Here is a 22153-nt window from a genome sequence, read left to right on the forward strand (position 1 = left end):
TATGGGGGTGAAGGAGAGTGCTCTGATAAGTGACGCCAAGCATGAGACACACTCACACAAACTCATGCTGCTGAGGTTTATTTCTGATATCCGTGGTCGGTGGGTGGATGAATGTGTAGAGGGGGGGCACTCCACTCACCAAGTAGTCATCTGGTCTGATTCCAAAGAGCTCTCTGAAGTAGCGGAACGCCACCGGGGCGTACGTCTTAAAGCGGAAGTCTGGGTAGTGGTGGGCTGGAGTCAGATTGCTGCCTTCACTGGTGTAGGAAGATGCAGAGAGAGAGAGAGAGAGAGAGAGACAGACAGACAGACAGACAGACAGAGAGAGAGAGAGAGAGAGAGAGAGAGAGAGAGAGAGAGAGAGACACAGACAGACAGACAGAGAGACACAGAGAGAGAGAGAGAGAGAGAGAGAGAGAGAGAGAGAGAGAGAGAGAGAGAGAGGACAATAAGGAATACATTCAACCATTACAAGTTCAAACATTCACAAACAACTCTGGCAACACTCCAGTTGAGAGAGAGAAAACCAGTACAGTATGTATTCACTCCACCCACTCTGCCTTGAGTCAGCAGTTTCCCTTTGGGATATGTTATCGTCATTAGTAAGATAACACGTACACGGAGGCAGACGACTTGACTCGATCTGAATCAGGAGCCCTAACTAATCATTGCTGGCTCCTCTCGTTGTGCTGTGGCGCTATTGGCCAATGGGGGCTGTGGGGTTACCTGGGGAAGAAAATGCTCTCGACCACGTAGAAGTCCTGCATGAGCACGTCACGCTCGGGTTTGGAGCTCAGGTTGCCCACTGTGTAGCCGATGCCCAGCTGAATGGCCCCTTCAGCTGGACGAGGTGGTCTGGGGGATGGAGTGAGAGGGACACAAGAGTTACAAACACAGAATGTAATAGATGACCTATTACACACATCCGGTCACCACTTCTCCTTAACCTTAATGACAACTTGAAGTGGTCAACACCTCAAGACTTCTCATTACCATAATCAGTGTCACCACAAGCAATGAACCTGAAGAACTGAGGTTAAAGAATAACCTGCTTGTAATGTCTGCTTGTAAAGGTGATGTGTATATGAGCTGCAGTTGAGAGAGAGAAAACCAGTACAGTATGTATTCACTCCACCCACTCTGCCTTGAGTCAGCAGTTTCCCTTTGGGATATGTTATCGTCATTAGTAAGATAACACGTACACGGAGGCAGACGACTTGACTCGATCTGAATCAGGAGCCCTAACTAATCATTGCTGGCTCCTCTCGTTGTGCTGTGGCGCTATTGGCCAATGGGGGCTGTGGGGTTACCTGGGGAAGAAAATGCTCTCGACCACGTAGAAGTCCTGCATGAGCACGTCACGCTCGGGTTTGGAGCTCAGGTTGCCCACTGTGTAGCCGATGCCCAGCTGAATGGCCCCCTTCAGCGCTGACGAGGTGGTCTGGGGGATGGAGTGAGAGGGACACAAGAGTTACAAACACAGAATGTAATAGATGACCGTACACACACATCCGGTCACCACTTCTCCTTAACCTTAATGACAACTTGAAGTGGTCAACACCTCAAGACTTCTCATTACCATAATCAGTGTCACCACAAGCAATGAACCTGAAGAACTGAGGTTAAAGAATAACCTGCTTGTAATGTCTGCTTGTAAAGGTGATGTGTATATGAGCTGATGGGATACCTTCTTGTATGTGGTCTCGCCGGACGCGTCCACACCCCTGTGGCCAATCTTCTTCCCCTGGCCATAGCCTGGCAGACCTGATGATGAGGGCATCTGGAGAGAGAAAACAGCACAACATGAAACACACCACCCAAACACACACACAAAAAATCAGTGGCCTACTGCTTTGAACCTGTCTAGTCTGATCCGTTTTATCTATGACTAAGGTTTCAATGCAAAAAGGATAGTACTTGTGTGCGCGCCAACATCTGAGGCAACAGGCGTCAGTGCTAACGCTTTAGATCTCAATGAAGCAATCTTTCGAGTGGATGATGAACACTTGTAGCTAGACCCCCCATCATTAGCGTCAACGTACCTCTGTGATGAAGGCCTTTCTGGCAGCAGCATCTGAGGGGAGAAGAGAGAAAATGTGATTATTATGTGGTTGCCTGGCAAAGGCGAATTCTCACAATCAAAACAAAAACCAACACAAGAAAATTGAAACGTTTTGAACTTTGAAATGCTCAGAACTCAAAGACGTACGTTGCATTGACAACAGCACTCATATCTATCCGCCTCTTTACTCTTTATTCCCCAACAGAGCCCGTCTTCCGCTAATGTACAGAGAGGACGTCATCAAACAAATGGCCCTCACAGTGAAGCTAAAAACAGACGCGTAATTACAAGCTCACTCTATGAACAGCCATGTGTGTGTGTGTGTGTGTGTGTGTGTGTGTGAGAGAGAGAGAGAAACGAGCAAATCCCAGTCAATTCAGCTGTGCCTATATAAAAGGCCAAGGGGGGTGGGGGTGCTGAATAGTGATGGTGGGATGGTGTGAGTTCATCAAGGCTTCCAGTGTAGTCGTAAGCATTGAGCCACATCAACAGCGATCATTATTAGCAGCGGGAGGAGAGGCGCCAGAAACGCCGTCTCCATACGAGACAGCACTGGGTGGCCAGCTATAAGCAACGTCCTTACAAGTTATGCCACCCCTGCCGACATACAATTCTTCTTTAACCCCAGCATTGACGAAGACCTGAATGAATGGACACACAGGCAAAAGAGAGTGCTGATGGGTTTGGACACACACAGGAAACTCCCATCTCTTTTGAGCTGCCTAAAAAGCAAATCACGAGCGCCAAGCGTACTGGCAGCCAGCTGATGGCTGTGAGAGAGCAGCATATTGGTTTGGCAACGTGCCACCGGCTCGCTACAACCGCCTGGCCAATTATACCTTTTCAAAGTAACACTTTATCTGAAACAAGCCAATGCCACACACACACACACACACACACACACACACACACACACACAGCTGAAACATCCTTAACAACTGGGTTTCAAAACACTGACCCATGGTCCACAGAGACGGGGACTGTGAGGGCAGTGGGCTGTGGAAGACCACTGGTAGCAGGAGAGCTAGCATGAAGAGGATGGGCCAGTTGAGGACAGTCTACTCTATACCAAGGGGATAAAGCTGCCCTGCTGGGGTGGAGAGCTCACGGAGGATTACATTGCCCCTGTGAGATAGTGTAATAAAAGGTCCTCTGTCTAAGGGTCTGTGTGACTGACTGTTTGTGTGTGTGTGTGTGTGTGTGTGTGTGTGGTGGTGGGGGTCATTTACTCCTTTCCCCTCTCCTGTTGCTCTCTTCCCCCCCTCTGCTGTCCCTTCCTCTTCCCTTTATCTCACTCATTCTCTCACCACCTCTCTCTCTCTCTCTCTCTCTCTCAGTCACAAATAGGAGGCAGTCAAAATGAAATCCCTCAGAGTCCGATCGCCAGGGGACCACAAGTACCACAAAACATAAAAAAAATGCACAAGGACGCTCACAGAAACACCACCTTTCCCTTCCTTGCTGTGTTGGTCCAAACTCCGACAGGAGTCGAGTGGATGGCGACCCAGCCCCTTCACTCTACCAGTTCACGGCTCAAGCACTCCATTCAATGCCTCTCCAGCCAGGAAGGGGAAGAGAGGGGTGTTTAGGACCACTGGGCTGGCTGTGATTTTACACAGCACTAGTAGTCAATGCCTGCTTTCTGTTCCATCAGTAAAGGGCTGGCACGCTCCCTCCTCACGATTCCTGGACAGCATGAATTAATAAAGGGAGGGTGTTTGCCATCAGGGACAGCTGTACAGAAGGGCGTCCGTCATCCGTCTCCTTTAAGCTCCTCCACGGTCATTCACCGGAAATAAATAAATAAAGGCCTGGCCATCAATTACGATACAACAAAGCAGGAACAGCTACTAATAGGCTTCTGGCTCGGCACACGCTATAGCCTTTCCCTTGTGAAAGCTTCATGAAAGAAAAGGCTGTCCGAGTATCCAACTAATAAAGCCAACTGCCATTTCAGTCTGGCCCAACTCCTGTGACAGATTCATCTCCCCAATAAGGAAGCAAACTGTTTCACAGACAGAAGGGCGGTTTTGTACTCAAAGCTATGGGAAATAGATCAAATGAGGGAGAAATACCTCCGCTGCCTTAGATGTTCTACGTGAGATGAAAGGGGACATATTGGCTGATGAATCAGCAGGAGGCTGATCCATCTGTGTGATCACAATTAATTTCCTCAGGAGCGCCAGTCTGCTCCGAGAGGCACCGCAGGAATTCTGTCCTAGGCCCCCGTTGTCGCCGCCACGAAACCAACCCATAATCATCCCAGATGCGCCGGCTGCACGCGCTCCCATTCATTCTGCCACTCCGCTCCACTCGCCCGTTGCCATGGCACCCTGATCGAGGTCAACTGGCTCTTTATGAGTTTGCACGTGCGAGTGGAATCAACAGACACATGCCGCACGCCCAGCCCTCCTGCTTGCTTGCCTGCCCGCCTGGCTGGCTCGCCTAGCATCATACAGAGCATTTGCTGCATGAGAACGGAGATAATAGCTGCGCTCTAAACAAAACAAAAGGACAACACAAACAACAACAACTGCCGTGGGGTCAGATTAGATTGCGACCTCAAAGAAGTGGACATCCCACAGTTGTTTATTTAAAAAAAAAAGAGAGATAAACAGGACACAACATTCCATCTTGATAGTGGCACAGCTATCTTAACAATGTCAGATATGCTGCGGCCATTCAAATTGTCAATCTTTTTAAACTATAAGATTATGAGAATGAGTGTGAAAACCATTAGCACTGAATCTCCATAACAACATGATCCAAGAAGTGAATTAGTTTTGCCATCAGCACAGAGAGGCATTGCACTAGGAGTAAAATAGATGCTGCCTGTTTCTCTGCTCACCAATGGTTACAGATTTACCAATCCAAAACAACAACACTGTATTCCACATCAGAAGAGAGAGTGCAAGTGCTCAGAGTGCAAGTTCCTGCTTAGCAAATTTCATACCAAGAGAGAAAGAAAATCTCTTCAAAATATTAATATTCATAAATTACTGTGGATCACAATATTTTCCTCAGCAAGATGTTGCTCTTGGCAAGTGAGGGTTCTTTCCACATCCTCAGTCCTGTAGGTCCAATACTAAAAAGAGCAGGTTGTTTGTGAGAATTGTGAGTGAGAAACTATGCAGTCATTCAGCTTAGGTAATGAGTAACTACTGTTATTGAGTTATGCAGATGAGACAGAGAAGTGAGTAGTGCTGTACATCAAGTACTGAGTGAGAATGGCAGATTGGGCAGGGAGGAAGCAAGCCCTGCAGATTAGGTACTGCTTGCATTAGAGGAGGAGCTTTGTAAAAATGAGTGCTCTGTGTGGATTATGATGATGATGAGTGAGTCCTGTAGATAGGATGGGGAGTGTACTGTAGAGTAGCTACTGTACTGTACACCAGCAGGACACTGAGGGAGTCCTGTACTCAAGACAGGGGGGAGGGCTTCCAGTGCTGCTTCAGGCTTGGTGTGAGGCTCTGACGGGGTGCCTACGGGAGGCGTTTTTGTGGGCATGTGAGATGAAGAGGTCAATCACAGAAACTGTCTTCTCTTTGCGAGTGTTTTTCCATGACCAGCCAAGGTTCACACACACACACACACACACACACACACACACACACACACACACACACACACACACACACGTTGGCTCTAGTGACTGACTCCTCGTCAGGTTTGACGCCACGGCCTGGCCCTTTCACATCTCGTCTCCATTCCTCCACCGCACGCCAGAGAGGCTGCCCACATATAATTACAGTCCCGTGGACTTGCTATAGTGAAGCTGTTTAAGAGGTTTACACATTCCTGACAATTACACACACACAAACAAGGCACATTCCAGCGTCCCACAGACAGAAAGGCGTTTCATCTCCAACAATTATAGTCTTGGGAAATGTGTGAAACCTTTTGTACTCATATCTAGGCCCTGGTATTTTATAATGGCATTTAGCTGTTAAAAGTAGCATACAAATCTTCAAACCAACAAACCTCATGGTAAAGTTCTGCTAGACAATAATTAACCAAGTCTCCCCAGAGAAGGCGTTGATATCTTGGGGATCTTGAATTTACATCATTAAATTAGAGAACTTTAAGCTGGCATAGAATGGAAAGCTGCTTTTATCCTGCCAGTTGTGCCTGAACTGGCAATGCAGGGATGCTTTCACATCCCCACTTTTAGCTGTCAAAATATCCATAATCGAAAATACCGTCCACGGTATGTCAAAATTAGAGAAGTTGATCATTGCAGCGGTAACCTAATCCTCTTCTGAAACGCCTTTGTTTTATTTGTGAACATAGACAACTTTCTCTGTCATGCATTAGTGGGCCACACATGCCCTCAAAATGGACAAGAAGAAGCAGAATGTCTCTGTAAAAGAGTACAATATCTCGATCTGATATGATTTTGATATGACAGTTTGTATTTAAAAAATAAAGTGTTACTGCAATGAATAGAAAGCTTCCTAAACATAATCCAAAGTATGCAGTAATGCCATCATTGCGCTGGTGAGTCAAAGTTGTGATCCTTTTAGCAAACACATCAATGTGCTGTCAAAGACAAAATTATTCATTTAAATTCGACCTCTGTCTATAACTTTAGACAGGGATTGAGACACATTTTGTATGAGAATTAGAGAGAGAGCGCGCACATGCACCGATTAGTCCTCTTTTCTGATTGTTGGTTTCAGGTCGTAATGAGCTTGCTAATTCACCATGACAAGACTTGAACAATATGAATGTAACTGTTCTAAAAAAATTAATAAATGCAATGAGATGCAGGCGGCTGGAGTTTGGTTGAGTAATTTATCTCCTGTTGCTCAGGATGTGAGAGTGCCAGTAATTGCTTCATCCAGGCTCACAGGTTGGTTAGAGCCTTGTAGCTACTGTAGCTAGCTCAGTGTTTCTGAAATGCTTTTATGAAACACCAAGAGAACCTGATCTTTCTATGTGAAACTGTGAAAATGGCATTTAGCTGCCAGAGTCCAATCCCCAAACTCCCGTTAGAGCATTAAAACTTATTCCAACGCCCATAGACTTTGGCTTTGTTTGGTGCATGACTACAAAGCTACCTTGAACCTAAAATGCGGTTGTCTCCTCCTTTAAATCTCGGACTTCAAATGCTTCAAACTTTAACGCAAATCCAGATTCAGGTAGAAGATGCTGTGGCCTGTTATAAGACGTCATCAGCATATATTAGCCACATAAATTCCTCAGCCTAAGTATACCTTCTATGTTAACATCAGCCTGTTCCATTCTGTCATCCTTAAGTGATGGCTTCTGAGATCAAATCGAAGATATGCCTAGCCATGTTGTGTGCTAACTTCCAAGTATTTTCAAGTGTGGTAAATAATCCAACAGAAGATCAACTTTTTTTAACAAATACTCTGACAACGGTGACAAATCATCCCCTTATAATTATAAGGTTCTATCTGACATATTTGTCAAAATTGAGTTATTGAAAATCTTATTCTGTGACAACTTTATAAGGTGAGGGGAGGTGTTTCTTGAAGTTGTATGCATTTTTAGACATTATATTTAAGAGTTTTTGTTTTTCATTGAATCTCAATATCTCAGACCTACTCAGAATGCAGATAATTCTTAAAATTCTAAGGGGACGAAATGGCAACACTCTTCCTTCCTAGATCTGACAGTAGCCATGTTTACATGGACTCTTAACTCGATTAGAAACACAATAACAACTCAATTAGAATACAAAATTCTCATATAAACACCCAATCGGAATAAAAATGCCTGATCCGATTCATATTTTAATCGTAATGAAATCGTAATGAAAGAGGTGGTATTCTGTTCCTATTCCGGTTGAACAACCATGTACGGTCAATCGGATTGCCTGCTGTATCTTCGCAACAATGGCTATTCTGATCAAAGATTCTAAAACGCTTGTGAGCACCTGATCGGAACAGCGTGTACTCCATGTAAACAGACGGCATGAATATTTAAATCCGAATAGTTTAATCGGAATGACAAAAAAAACTGTCCATGTAAACGAGGCTACTGTAGCCTAACCTGACTCTCGCCAGATGAATTTCGTTCTGCTTAGCTCCGCCTAGCTTCACTCACATCCACCTGGGACCTCTTCCGTTGAGAGTGATTTCTGCACCAGATTTTATGGTAGAGCCAATCAGGATGCAGGGCGGGAGTTTCATAGATGTGATGTAACGTAGAAGCGACTGTGAGACTGTTCTCAGCGTCACGGGTTGGCTTCGAAGTGAGTGGTTGAAGTAGCACGTCAATACATGACGGACAAGTGGCTTATCCAATCTTATGCAAGGATTTTTTAATAAGGCCCAGCCTTCTGAAGCACCACTCCAATGGATTTATCCCAGATGGATGAGTGGAGTTAGGCGGAACAAAATTCATCTGGCGAGAGTCAGGTTAACTGTAGCCTGGACTCACTGTGATCTAGACATGGGAGGCAGAGGAAAGGGGTTATTCCGTGTCAAATCAGATACGGTTGTTGCTGGACCGTCTCAGATTTTGTTCAAACCTTGTCTATTTCAAGAATGGGTCCCAAAACCAAGGCCTGTAAAATATTTCTGTTAAAATCCTATGTCTTCATATTATTTTCAACCCTTTAAATTAATTAAATGTTACAGTCTGAAAAGCAATGTTTGGGCATTCATATAATGAAAAGTATTATCCATAGGCAGCCCAAACTTTGTAGGTTGGAAGATAAACAATTCTCAGTATAATTGAACCATTAAAAGTTGGTACAGCACTCATTGATTTTCTACAAAGCCCTAGATTTGGAGTGCAAAAAGATAGATATGAAGGATAGTATAAACTTGCTTTTGTATGTATTTGGTATCAATAATGTTTTCCTTTACATATTTTTTTTTACAATAGTTGAGCTCCACATATAATGGGCTTGTAGATTTTAAGGATTAAACAAGGGGAGGTTGTGTTTTTTGGTCATTTTCATAGGATCAAAATGGTATGTGGGGTAGCTAGTTAGGCATTTGAAAATCTATGTGAAAGGAGCTCAGTGTATGGGTATTTAGTGTACAAAGTATATATATAAATTGAGTCAAAATCATTGTTTTGCCTCAGGATCAAGAATGAAAACATATAGGTAAATAATGTAACCAAGTAAGTGTATTTATGTATGAATGAAACATGGTACATCATTGACACTTTATACACAAAATTACTACTGTATAAACGGAGCTATTTCCATGTTGATTTTCGTGTTCCTACTAGCTACCCCACATACCGTTTTAGTCCTTTAAACATTACCAAAATGCAATCACACCTTGTTTTATCCTTAATATCTTCATGTGTATTTGTTGCAGAGACTTCAAATATTGGCTCAACATTAATTAATAAAGCATTGTATTGGCAGACAAGAATGATTGTTGCCATGTGGATACAAAAAGAATGAGTTTACAAGACCTTTTTCCATATTTAGGGCCTTATATGAAACTAATGGGCATGAAGTACAAACTTTTAACAGTTCAATCATACCAAGAACATGTCTGTCTTCTACCCTACAATGTTTGGGCAGGCTAGGAATAATGCTTTTCAAGATATTAATGCCCAAACTTGGCCTCCAAGATTTAGAGTGTAAAAATTATACAAAATCAAGGGTGAAAAAATGTAAAACAAACCTTTGGAATTTAACAAATATATGTTATATGTAGGTTTTACTTTTGGGACCTAAATATTTGGTAGACAAACTTTGAGCAAAATTTGAGACTGCAGCAACCATTTTCCTGGATTTTGTCTGATTTGAGACAGAATGACCTAAAGAGGTCCAAATTCCTGAGAGTGTAGGGAGTTTCAAACCAAGCAGGACATAAGCTTGTTATATCTGACAGCTGGAAGGTGAGAGGCTTTGCACTGTCAGTATTTACCATACCCTTTGCCTAAAAGCTGTCAGCCTGCTGCTAGCTCCCAAGCAACTAGCAGAACTGGCATGGCACATCTTGGAATGTTCTTTGGCTCTTATCTGAATATCGCTTTTCTGAAAAACATTTTCATATTGCATTGTTTTGTCAAGGACTGTGACGAACTGTCACACATGAATGTCTGCGAGCACAAAGTGATGTGCTAAATCTGCCTAACAGTGGAGAGGCACAAGGCATTTTTCATTGTCAATGTTGATGATGAACTGCCTCAAAATGACAAAACAAAAAATCAGGGGCAGTGGGCAACAGTGTGCTCAACCACTTCTAATGATTAATCCTCCCCCTATGCAGGGATTAAGGCCAGAACATGCGGTCACCCTGTCATGGCAGGTGCCTGTAATTTATTTCATCTGGTTAAACAAAACCCAAACATGACACACTAAGATCGCTGCCTGACAGTACAGCAACAAAAACTGAAAGCAGCACTCTGTGGTTGAGTTTGTCCAACTGAAAAAGGATTTCACTAAGTTTTCTAAAAGGTTTGTCTGTATGCTTCGTCATAGCTGGCCTCTCACAGACTATAGAAGTTGATGGAGCAATATGACCCCACCCCCTCCTATCCCACCCTATCCACTGAGTCATGGCAGGCCAGCAGAGCCTCTGACCGGAACCACAGAACCACTGTAATGCATGCACAGAGGAGTCCCAGGCTCGCTTCATCGCACCATTTCTCCTCCCTTCACGTGTCTGTGAAATTCCCACCGCTGTTTAATTGGCCAACCCACCCCGCAAACCCCCACCCACCCTCGATTACTGTTCCGCTGATTAGGGTAGAGGTAGTTGCATGTGTATTCATTAAGTGAAAATCGTCAACAAAGACTTCCTTCACCTCCAGTGGTCATAGGTAGGTGTTGGGAACACAGTGGACTCACAAATTCCAATTGTTCTGCTTCACCCCCCTCAGCTTGTAGCGAGGATTCACAAGTGTAGAACTGCAATGGCACCAGGAAGCATGTACATTCACGTACACCTCACATACACCTCTGCTGAGGACAAGTCAAGGTGACCATCTCAATGATGAATCAAGTATACTGAATGACCCAAAGTAATGAGCATAGAAAGAGATGCCCAAGCTCACTTCGCCCAGGCTGGACGATTGGAGAAAGCAGGCGGAGACGGCCACAACCATGAGTGATAGTCCACATCAAAATGCACTTCCCTCACAGGACGGTCCCCGCCTGAGCAGAGGTGTTGGGAGTGGATGAGCGGCATCTAGCACCGTGGTCTTCGGGTGCGGAGCTAAAAAAAAGCAGACCTCTAGGCTGAGGGGGGAAGGGGATTAGAGAGACACTATTATGCAATTCCGGCTTGTTTTTCTTCACTAGGAAACCCAATCTCAAATTGGAAGAGAGAAACAGCATGAGCTGTCAAGCACAGCACAAAGCATTAAAAATAAAGGCTAGTTTTTGCCTCCAAAATCGAATTGATGCAAAGCCTAATAAAGACACCAAAACAGGATTGTGATGGCCAGCACATGATCAGACAAGCTTGCAGCCAAACTCTGTAGGTGGACTTGCTTAACAAGGAACATTGAACAATGAGCTGCAATGTAAAACTATAGGGCTACAAGAGGGAAAGGAGTTATCTATTGCATTTCAGCTACAGTATCAAGACCTCACCATACCTGTCTTTAGTCGAGCTCTACAGATCACCACAGTTCCCTTACAGGAAAAAAAAAAGTGTCTGGTGGCTACCTGCCCTTAACTTACAAACTTCTCCATGCTCCTCCGAGATTCTCTGTCTCTTAAAATCATCTTGACATTTATCTATCTAACAGCACTGTGCTGACGAGAACAGCACAGTCAAATTAATCCTTCTGAATCCTTCAAAGAACAGCAAAACATGCAATGAGGATGTACAGCCCAGAATAACACAATTGATTCAGGCTTTTCAAAAAAAAAAAGTCCACAGTGTATAAAAGACTCAAAAAAGTTCAAACTGACCAAATAAGACTACCCGAATGGAGGTGAAGACCTTGAAAGCTTTGAAATGGCATCTGCCCATTGCATTGAGCAGAGTATGAAGGCTTTGAATCACTGACTATAGCCTTCGACAATGTATCAACGTCAGCATTTGAAAAGAACTGGCCTGTAAAAGACATACATGTAGAAACCAGAGCAATAGGTGAGAAGACTTGGACGCTGATTCAATAGTGGTAAGCAAAGGATGAGTATCCAATGCTAGCCTTGTTCTGAAATGCATGTGTGAACAGAAACCATTAGTTCCATCCAAAAACAACACACCCATAGTTCAGATCAAATTATGAAACCACTTCATTTTGACATTTAATCAGCCAATATATTTTGCCAGCGATGCATGGAATGGGCATATTGAACAGGATGAAATAGCTACAGCGTAGGGCTTGGATGAGGGTAACTAGAACACTAGAAAAGCTTTAAAAACGGAGGCTTTGGTGTTAGATAAGGTCCCAACTGGACAAGAGCCAGTTTTACAGGATTTCATTTCACCTGAAATTATTTAATTGAAGAGTTTAAGCAAATATCTCTTTACAGATCTTATATTTACTAACTGGACTAACAAACCAAACTTGAGTGTTGAGTCACTGACAAATTGAATTCTAGTGGCTTTAAACGTCTCTTTGGCTCTCAGTTGCAAGCAGGCAACTTACAACAACAATGCAAAGCAAATAACGATGCAGATATGCTTATTTAAGTTTTCGGCTTATTCAAATAATAATAAATAATTTACATTTAGGAGGAAGCTCCATGAATCCAGCAAACTTGACAGCAATGGTACTGAATTAATATTTTCTCCAGAAGTGTGGCTGCAATGCTGGACAAATAGCCAATTATGTCAGAACCCATGTCAGGAAAGCAATATTTTCGGTTAGCTTACAAAGACACCTAAACATAGGAGCTGAGGAGCTTCACCCAACGGATACAAGATTCCTAGCTGAATTTGACCAAAAAAGCTTTCCAGAAGATCACGCAAATGGCGTAATTTGGTTCCGCATTATAAAGTAGCAAGGTGACAGATGAACTGAGTAAATAAGGCTAGCATGATAGCAAGCTGGCTATCATCATAGATTACAAAGGAAGCTTTAACCAGGTTAGCTCTCCTGGTTCACGTGAGTCTCTCGTCTAAATTAATTTGTCACGCATTTTGTTGCCTTATCAGGTTAAGATGTATCAAAAACGGAAGAAATAGATCAAGATACTTGTTCTGGAGAAGGCATCCCCTTCTTATTTTGGCAGAGTATCGTTAGGTTCAATTGCCTGAATAGACCTCACCTCACATTAGCCTTTCATAGAAGGTTGACACTTGACAGCTAGCGATATGTTGACTAGCTGGCTAGCTAGCTTGTCTGACAGTAATACAGGCTAGCGAATATTAGCAACGTTACATTTTCTACGTTTAGCCGTTTTATAATAGTCTGCATGTGATGCATAGAATATTAAACTATGTATTCAAAATAGCATTACCTATGTCGCCTGCCTCCATCCCATAACCGACACCAATGACTGTTTCAGTCTCATCGGATGCTGCGGCCCCAGATAACGGACTGCCATCTCCGACCTCAGACAGGCTAGCCGCTCCCTCTGCTTCCATTCAGAATTCCTGGTTTAAAAAACAGGACGACTCCCCCGGATTTAAACCCACCACTTGTGATTCTTTCCGAAAAACGCAAAAAATGTACGTGAGCGAAAACACATGAAACGACAGCAAAGATATGTGTTCCGTCTGTCGTCGTCTTCTCATCTGTGTTCCAGGGGTACTATTAGTGCAGATCTTGCCTTCCACGGCATTTGCGATCAGCTGCTGTACTGGAACGGGAGGGATGTGACGGATTCCTAGCTGCGACTGCTCCCCATTGGTGTCACGTCACACATCATCCAAAATGTGCTTGGCCTGTTTGGCAGAAGAAAGTAGCCTAACCTCGGGAAATTGGGGATGCAACACTGGAAGCTTAGAAAGTATTTACTAACTTGTAGTAGGCTATTAGTATCCTTCACTTATGCATATTAGCTCGACAGCTTGCTAGGCCTAGGCTACACAGTTCTGAGCTATAAGATCTAAACAATAAACCCCATATTTCAACTCAAATTCAAACTAGCCTATTCAGTGACAGTAGCCTAGGCCAGGGGTTCCCAAACTTTTCCACGACAAGGCCCCCCCAAATACCACTAGGTTCTGGCCAAGGACCCCCTTGATGTGTTATCAAACCCATCGACAATACTACGGCAAATGTAAAAATACATTAAGCTAATCCTAATAATTATTTTAGCCACAAGCACTTCACGATGGAGCATACAGTGTGTAAAAATTGTATTTGGGGCTTTCTGCTATATGAGAGCTATCACTCTACTATTACTATTATTCCCAGTCATTATCATGGGAAATATAATGTTCAGATATGCCTCACATTATTATAATGGCATTGTATAACAACCCTCATAGTAATAGGTATATTTTTCAAATGTATTTATGTTTTGCTTTTATTTTTCCTTCCAACTTGCTGAGGCCCCCCTGGCATCCCCTCGCGGCCCCCACTTTGAAAACCACTGGCCTAGGCTACACCCATAAGCCACTGACCACTGGTTGTTTATCATGATCAGCTGAATTTCATTTGGAATGTAGGCCAGGCCACCCAGAGAAGGCCTAATATTAGGCCTAAAGATAATTTACCCTTAATTTACCCTGAACTATGCAGTTTTAAATTACTAATATTTTGTGTTTTCACACATAACCTAAGGCAACATATACTATTACAAACAGCCTACAATTAATACAATTAAATGTATTTTTGTGTGTGTGTGTTTAATATACCAGACACTCCAACTGAGCTTGTAAATATCTTTATTGTCACTATCATAAATCATTTAGTTTGCACTCAGAGAATACATTTCTATTAATGAAATTCAGTCCTAGACCTCCTGTGATGGTGTGGTGTGTTGAGGGATTTGGGTCTTTCTAGTGGGTCATCAGGGAATAGAGGGTCCTCCCAGAAATGTTGCACGCCAAATGCATCAGGTCTGACCTGTCCATGGAATGGGTTTAGAGACAGACCGTCACTCATCTGGGGCAGAGCCTCAATTCCCCAACTCATCACTGGAGAGTGAGTGGCAGAGGGGGGTCAGTGGGACAGCATATCTAAAAGAATTACAGGTAATTCATATCCTTCAGATCCTTCTCCACCACCTGCAAATGAAGAGTAAAGTCATGACTCAGACTCAAAGGTAATTAAGATATAAGGAAATAAAGAAATACATAGCCTTGTTGCATTGGACTTACACTTGGATCCTGCAGTGGTGAATATCTCTTCACAACATGCCCCTCTCGGTCAATAAGGAACTAGAAGAAACATTTAATTAAGTATATTTTAATTTTACTGTCAAAAAACATCTGACATTAACATTGAGAAATTGAAAAATAATCAAATGGTCAAAGACCAAACTAACACTTGTGTGTTGTTCACACCGTGCACATACTCATAGCCTAATAAATGTTCTTACCTTGGTGAAATTCCACTTGATACCACTAGAGGTGAGAAAAACACAAGTTGTCATTTCTACCAAATTATTATTCACTATCTATGTTGTGTTTAAGCTGTGCTTGTATCAGATAATGAAATACACCGGAATCTCTTGAATCTCTTAGACCAGTGTTTCTCAAACTTCTTCAGACCAAGGACCACTTAATCAATAAAAAAAAACCTCACGGACCACCTAGCTAAAAAAAAAGAGTACACCTACTTCAACAGTTTATTACACAATAGGCTTACTCACTGAACAACCTTGCTTATTGTCTTTGCACCTTGCTTATTGTGTCAGAGGATTCATATGATTTAAACTGGCATAGCTTACATAGGCAGCATTGCAGAACTGTTTGGACTTACATACAAGTTGGTTCATATGGCAAACAACTCTTCTATATTATATTTTACCACGTCTGCTCACGGACCACTTGGGATAGCTTGCGGACCACCAGTGGTCCCCGGACCACACTTTAAGAAACACTGTCTTAGACAAACCTCTTAGGAATAGTCTATAGGCAAAATTACTTTTAGTTTTCTAAGGGAATGCTGACCAAATGCTTACATTTAAGACAAATACACAAATACAAATACCATTGCTTTGTGAAACGAAGAGACAACTTCATACTGCAATATTAAAAGGTCAGACCTACTTGGTAATGGACTTTTGCTACTTTTTATTCTTGCTTATTTTAAAAATGGACTCACTTTCCCAGGAACCCCTTGCCATTGGGCTGCTCCTTCAGCCACTTCCACAGAGGGTGGGCATTTTCCCCATTGACATTGATCTTACTGAACATGTCAAACTGGGCATTGTGTGATTTTGCAAACTCCTTGATCTGAGCATTACTGCCCGGCTCCTATATTAAAAGATAAAAACAAAACATTTACTTTTAGCCTATGCTTCACAATGACACGCTGTATATATATATATATATATACATGTATACACACAACAACTCCACTCTATACAGTTTGTGCAAGTTTGGACTATTCACAGTAAAAGTAATATTGCTCTGATGTACACATATCACGCATCTGAAGAATTGTTGCTGTATTTTACTCTTATACTGTTTGAATACAGTTATACTGTAAATTGTAATTTTATGCATAATCGGGTGCAAAAGAGCATCATACCTGTCCTCCAAACTGGTTGGAGGGGAAGCCCAGGATGCGTAAACCTTTCTCAGCATACTTGGCGTGCATCTCTGCAAACTGAGAGTAGTTTACGGGGGTCTTACCTCATTTAGAGGCAACGTTGGTGATGATGACAACGTAGCCCCTGACCACAAAACAACAAAATGTTTAGAACAGCTGTACAGTTAGACACCACATTTTAAAGTCAACAGTTATGTCTTAAATGTATTTCCCCTTTGGATTTCATTACATGCATCACTGGCATGGTTTTATCCACTATGAAGCATGTCAGAAAACCCACATCTCACCTGTATTTCTCAAGGGACACCTCGTTGCCATCTATATCTGTGGCTGAGAACTCATAGATTGACTTGGCCGACTGCCAGTCCTCCACTGGTGCACACTGAAACAAAATTTGAGAAGACCATGCAACTCACACAAAACTCCACAGCTCCATAGTGTTTTCCTCAGGAATGCACTAGCAAATTTCAAGAACTGGACTTCACAACATAAATATTCCCATACTAGAACAGTACAAAAAATAATTAAAAAACTTGCTTATGTTTCCACTAGATTAGGTCTTTGAAACATGACGTCCATTTTGAAAACCTGAGTCACACTTACCATAGTCTGCAGCAGGAGAGAGAAAATAACAGAGGACCCTAGGAGACGCATGGCTGCCTCTCAGTAACCCTGAGCAGGCAGGCAGCGAACTGGGTTATAGTCCTGTTTCTGAGTTTACAAAACACACTGCTCCAAAACCTGCACTGTTAAGGACCCTTATGGCAAATATCTTGACTGACACTTCATTTATAGGTCTCCAATTAATCATTAATAAGGAGTTAGCCTGTGATCTCATAGGTTGCTTTATGCTGACAACCAGAGCTAAGAGGATTAGCATTCCGGCCTTTATACAGTTTTCTGTTATCACTAGTTGAGTAAGAACAACAACTAGGTACATAGGGCATAGCAGTCTTACACAACGGAACAGATTATCTGGCTGCAGTAAGTGTGGAATGAGTCATGGAGGATCTGTTCTTTACAGTTGTTAAACATTACAGAAATGTTGACGTGCAGTGGGATTCAAATTTTGTATGACTCTGATTAAAAAGCCTGCATGATCTTAAGGTTCAAGTATTCAACCACCATGATGCATCACATCATTGTTGGTAGAAAATATGGTTGAAACAGACCTATATCTTTCCTAAACCCCTGGCACATATGAAACGTCAAACCCTCTCTAAAATAAATGTTCAGATTCTGTTTTGTTTCTGCATGTGGACTGAAACTGGATTCATAAGTATTCATAATCTCTCAATAAAGAACAAACACAAAAGAGCTTAACATAGCACAACCTGTTGCAAGCAGTGAACTTTTGAACTGTAAAATTATATCAAGTAATTTGTTGTTAGATAGCACTGCTAAAGAAAGTTGTGAAGGATCATTTAAAAAATTAAAACAAGTACTACATTATATATATAAATAAAATAAAATAAATGAAAGAGTCATTATGAACTAATTATAAATAAAGTGTACAATACAAAGAAAACAAAAAAGGCATGTTTCCTGATTGTAATATGGGGCCACTTGAACAGAAGTTAATGACAAGTTAGATTGGCAGATAATATTTGATATTTGAAGTTAATTTTCATGTGGAAAATTATAATGCCATTAAACTAAGAATTACTTGATTACATAGTTCTTAGTGCAAGGCTAATAATCAAATCAGACATTGGTAAGTTTTTTAAACAGAGCAAAACAACATGCCTATGGACCCTTTCAAGAGAGTTCCATTATCAGCATCATAGTTGGCCCCACAAGACTTCCTTTTTAACATTCCATATGTAATCTTAATGCAGAGGAAGTAGATTGGGGCCCAAATAGAACGTTCAAGCATTGTTTTTGTTTACCTTGTTGAAAGGGTCCATATGCAAACAATTTAGGCTTAACAATTCATCTACTGATCAAGAGTCTTTACCATTTTTCTTACTCCAAATCCAACCTTCCAAAGGCACAAAAGAACACTTTTAACACCTTGTTTGATTAGGATGTATGACTGCCTCGTAGAGAGAGTTACCCGCCCACATAATTACAGAAATGGTAGATTAGTTAGGCTAAGTAGCCCATTCACTGTTGGATTAATACACGCATTGTGTGTTGGTATGCATTATGGAGCCTCAGTGGTAACAATGGTAAGTGGTAAATGAACATTATAAAATTATATTTTTCAAAATATCAATATCAAGTTAATTTACAATTCATAGTTACAGTCAAATTCAGCAAGACACAAAATAAGCTTTTTTTGTGTGTGTTGGCCGGCCCATCCGGTTTTAGTCATTAGCTTGTCTTCATGTCGGCAAGGTTCTGTGGTGCCAAGGCCATCAATGAATTCAACCAGACATGGAGTCTGTGTGCCCATAGCTCTGCTGCTTTGTGCACTTTTTTGGTAATGGTTGATAGTCCCTTATGACAACAGTCATGACAGGCGATCTGTTGAAAATCTATCATCTTCCTAATGCACTTTAGACTTAAGTCTGATTATGTTTGAAAACAAACAAACAAAAAATATGTGTAACTAGCAACAAAGCTATATGTGTCAAGTCAAGTCAAGTCAAGTTTATTTATATAGCACATTTCATACACAGAGGTCATTCAATGTGCTTTACATAAACAAAACCAAACGATAATAACAAATAAAAGCATAGAAGGGCAATATAGTCAAAGAATAGTTAAAAGGTAAAGATCATAATAAAAAGAAAACATAAAACACAAGGTAAAATCATTTAAAAATAAAGAATAATTAGTAAGCAAAAACAAAGGCAAAAGTAGTAAAAAAAAAGTAATAAAAGACAAAGTAGAATAATTATCGAGGCAGATTCAGAATTTGTAACTCGGCACAGTTAGCAGAAAAGCGCCTGAGAACAGTTTGGTCTTAAGTCTAGATTTAAAACTGGCTACAGTTGGGGCCTTTTAATGTCATCCAAAGTTGGTTCCACAGCTGAGCGCATAGCAGCTAAAAGCTGCTTCACCATGTTTAGTTCTAACTGTAGGTTTTACTAGCAGGTTTTTCACCTGGGACCTGAGAGGACGAGAAGGTGTGTACTGCTGAAGCATGTCTGACAAGTATTTAGGTCCTGCTCCATTTACTGATTTATAAACAAGCAATAGTGCTTTAAAGTCAATTCTGTGACTTACTGGAAGCCAGTGCAAGGACTTAAGAATTGGAGTAATGTGGTCAGTTCTTTTAGTTTTTGTTAGAGTCCTAGCTGCTGCATTTTGTATCACCTGAAGCTGTTTAATAGTCTTTTTTAGGAAGGCCTGTGAACAGTCCATTGCAGTAATCAACCCTGCTGGAGATAAATGCATGAATGAGTTTTTCTAAGTCATGTTTTGACATCAGCCCTCTGAGTTTGACAATATTTTTGAGGTGGTAAAAAGCTGATTTAGTTATCGCTTTCATGTGGCTGTTGAAATTTAGATCACTGTCAATTAATACACCAAGGTTTTTTAACAGTATCCTTTGCCTTCAACCCTTTTGTGTCAAGGAGAGTGGCAACCCTAAGTCTTTCCTCATTTTTACCAAATATAATTACTTCAGTTTTTCTTTGTTCAGCTGAAGAAAATTTTGAGACATCCAGGTGTTGATTTGTTCTATACACTGACACATAGATTCAAGAGGACCATAGTTGTTTGGTGATAGAGCTAAGTAAATTTGTGTGTCATCTGCATAGCTATGATATGAAATCAAATTATTTTGAATGATTTGTCCAAGTGGGAGCATATAGAGGTTGAATAATAGTGGCCCCAAGATCGACCCCTGGGGAACACCACAGGTCAAGGACGTTGGTGTTGAGGTACAGTTTCCGATGGCAACAAAGAAGCTCCTTTCTTGTAGATATGATTTTAGCCAGCTGATAACTATGCCTGTAAATCCAACCCAGTGTTCTAGTCTGTGTAGTAAAATATTGTGATCAACAGTGTCAAATGCTGCACTAAGGTCCAGTAGCACTAGGACTGATGTTTTACCTGAATCTGTGTTGAGGCGTATGTCATTGGAAACTTTAATGAGAGCTGTTTCAGTGCTGTGATTTGCCCGAAAACCAGACTGAAAGTAATCAAAATACCCATTTGATGTTAGGAAGGTGGTTAATTGATTAAAGACTACTTTTTTCAATAATTTTGCCAATAAAAGGTAGATTGGATATGGGCCTGTAATTGTTTAGCATGGAGGCATCCAGGTTATTCTTCTTGAGAAGTGGCTTTACAACAGCTGTTTTCAGTGACTTAGGAAAAGTGCCAGACAGCAATGATACATTTACAATTTGAAGGACATCCGCCGCTATGAGGTGAAAAACAGTTTTGAAGAAATTGGTAGGCAGAGTGTCTAAGACACATGTGGAAGGGCTGAGATTCTGTACCGTTTTTTCAAGTGTTTCGTAGTCTATCAAGCTGAACTCTGACATCAAGTTTAGTTTCCCTCTGTTTGTTGCTGGAAGTTCAGGTTGTTGAATTTGTAATTGAGCAGATATGTTGAGTCTGATTTTGTCAATTTTACCTTTAAAAAAAGATGAAAACTCATTGCATTTATTAGTTGAGAGAAGTTCAGGCTTAATTGTGAGGGGGATTTGTTAACTTATCAACAGTTGAAAATAGAATAATGAAAGTGTTATTTGAACTTCTATTGATAATGTTAGAAAAGAAAGACTGTCTTGCTTTGCATATTTCAGAGTTATATGTGCGGAGCATCTCTTTATGGATTTCATAGTGGATCTGAAGTTTGTATTTACGCCATTTTCTTTCAGTCTTCCTACACTCTCTTTTTAGAAGTTTAACTGCTGGATTTTGCCTCCATGGTGCTTTCTGTTTGTCCTTAACTTTCTTGAATTGTAATGGAGCAATGTCATCCATAATGTTTGCCATTTTGCATTAAAGTGATCAAATAAGTCTTCAGAGTCTGACAGTTGACTTGACTTTTAGTGAAAGTGCTTGCTCAAAGAGAGCACTTGTCTGATCATTTATGATTCTCCTTTTTACCATCATAGCTGTGTTTTGAGTGTGTGGGGACATAGACACATCAAAGAACACACAAAAATGATCAGATAAGGCCAGGTCTTTAACAGCTGTAGAGACATCGAGACCCTTTGTGATAACAAGGTCGAGGGTATGGCCGAGAGAGTGTGTTGGCCCCTGTACATGCTGTGTTAGGGAGAAAGTATCGATTAGTGCAATGAATTCCTTGGCATAATTGTTTTCAGGATTATCCACATGCAAGTTTAGATCCCCTGATATAATAAGACAGTCATACTCTATGCAAACAACTGATAGCAGTTCACCTAGCTCTTCAAGAAAAACTTTAGCTGAATGTTTTGGAGGCCTGTAAATTGTCAGTAATAAAATCTGAGGAGAAGACTTAATGCATGCACACAGATATTCAAATGAAGTAAAGTCACCGAATGACGACTGATTGCACTGAAAAGACGTCTTGAAAATTGTGGCTATCCCCCACCTCTTTTATTTGCTCTGGTAGCACTCAAAAACTGA

The 22153-nt window shown here is 41.4% G+C and overlaps 2 protein-coding genes across 6 annotated transcripts in view; both read right to left on the bottom strand.

The window, feature by feature from the left end:
- The window catches only part of pip5k1ca (phosphatidylinositol-4-phosphate 5-kinase, type I, gamma a), a 32227-nt gene extending 18444 nt beyond the window's left edge, over positions 1-13783 (bottom strand). For all 5 annotated transcript variants that reach the window (XM_048251443.1, XM_048251445.1, XM_048251447.1 and 2 more), the window contains exons 1-5: positions 13425-13783; positions 2043-2074; positions 1688-1780; positions 1311-1441; positions 140-257 (exon numbers count right to left, since the gene is read on the bottom strand). In XM_048251443.1, coding sequence (XP_048107400.1) covers positions 140-257; positions 1311-1441; positions 1688-1780; positions 2043-2074; positions 13425-13551 — 501 coding nt within the window. In that variant the 5' untranslated portion in view covers positions 13552-13783. The remainder of the gene's footprint in view (positions 1-139; positions 258-1310; positions 1442-1687; positions 1781-2042; positions 2075-13424) is intronic.
- Positions 13784-14782: 999 nt separating this feature from the next.
- LOC125300464 (phospholipid hydroperoxide glutathione peroxidase-like) lies at positions 14783-17492 on the bottom strand. The gene is made up of 7 exons (XM_048252431.1): positions 17237-17492; positions 16921-17015; positions 16613-16757; positions 16184-16335; positions 15456-15480; positions 15235-15294; positions 14783-15141 (listed from the first exon to the last, which is right to left on the bottom strand). The coding sequence occupies exons 1-7, from the start codon at positions 17285-17287 to the stop codon at positions 15103-15105; spliced, it is 567 nt and encodes a 188-aa protein (XP_048108388.1). The 5' UTR covers positions 17288-17492; the 3' UTR covers positions 14783-15102.
- Between the last annotated feature and the right edge of the window lie 4661 nt (positions 17493-22153).

This window comes from Alosa alosa, chromosome 9 (genome assembly GCF_017589495.1).
Source record: "Alosa alosa isolate M-15738 ecotype Scorff River chromosome 9, AALO_Geno_1.1, whole genome shotgun sequence".
Taxonomy (NCBI): domain Eukaryota; kingdom Metazoa; phylum Chordata; class Actinopteri; order Clupeiformes; family Clupeidae; genus Alosa; species Alosa alosa.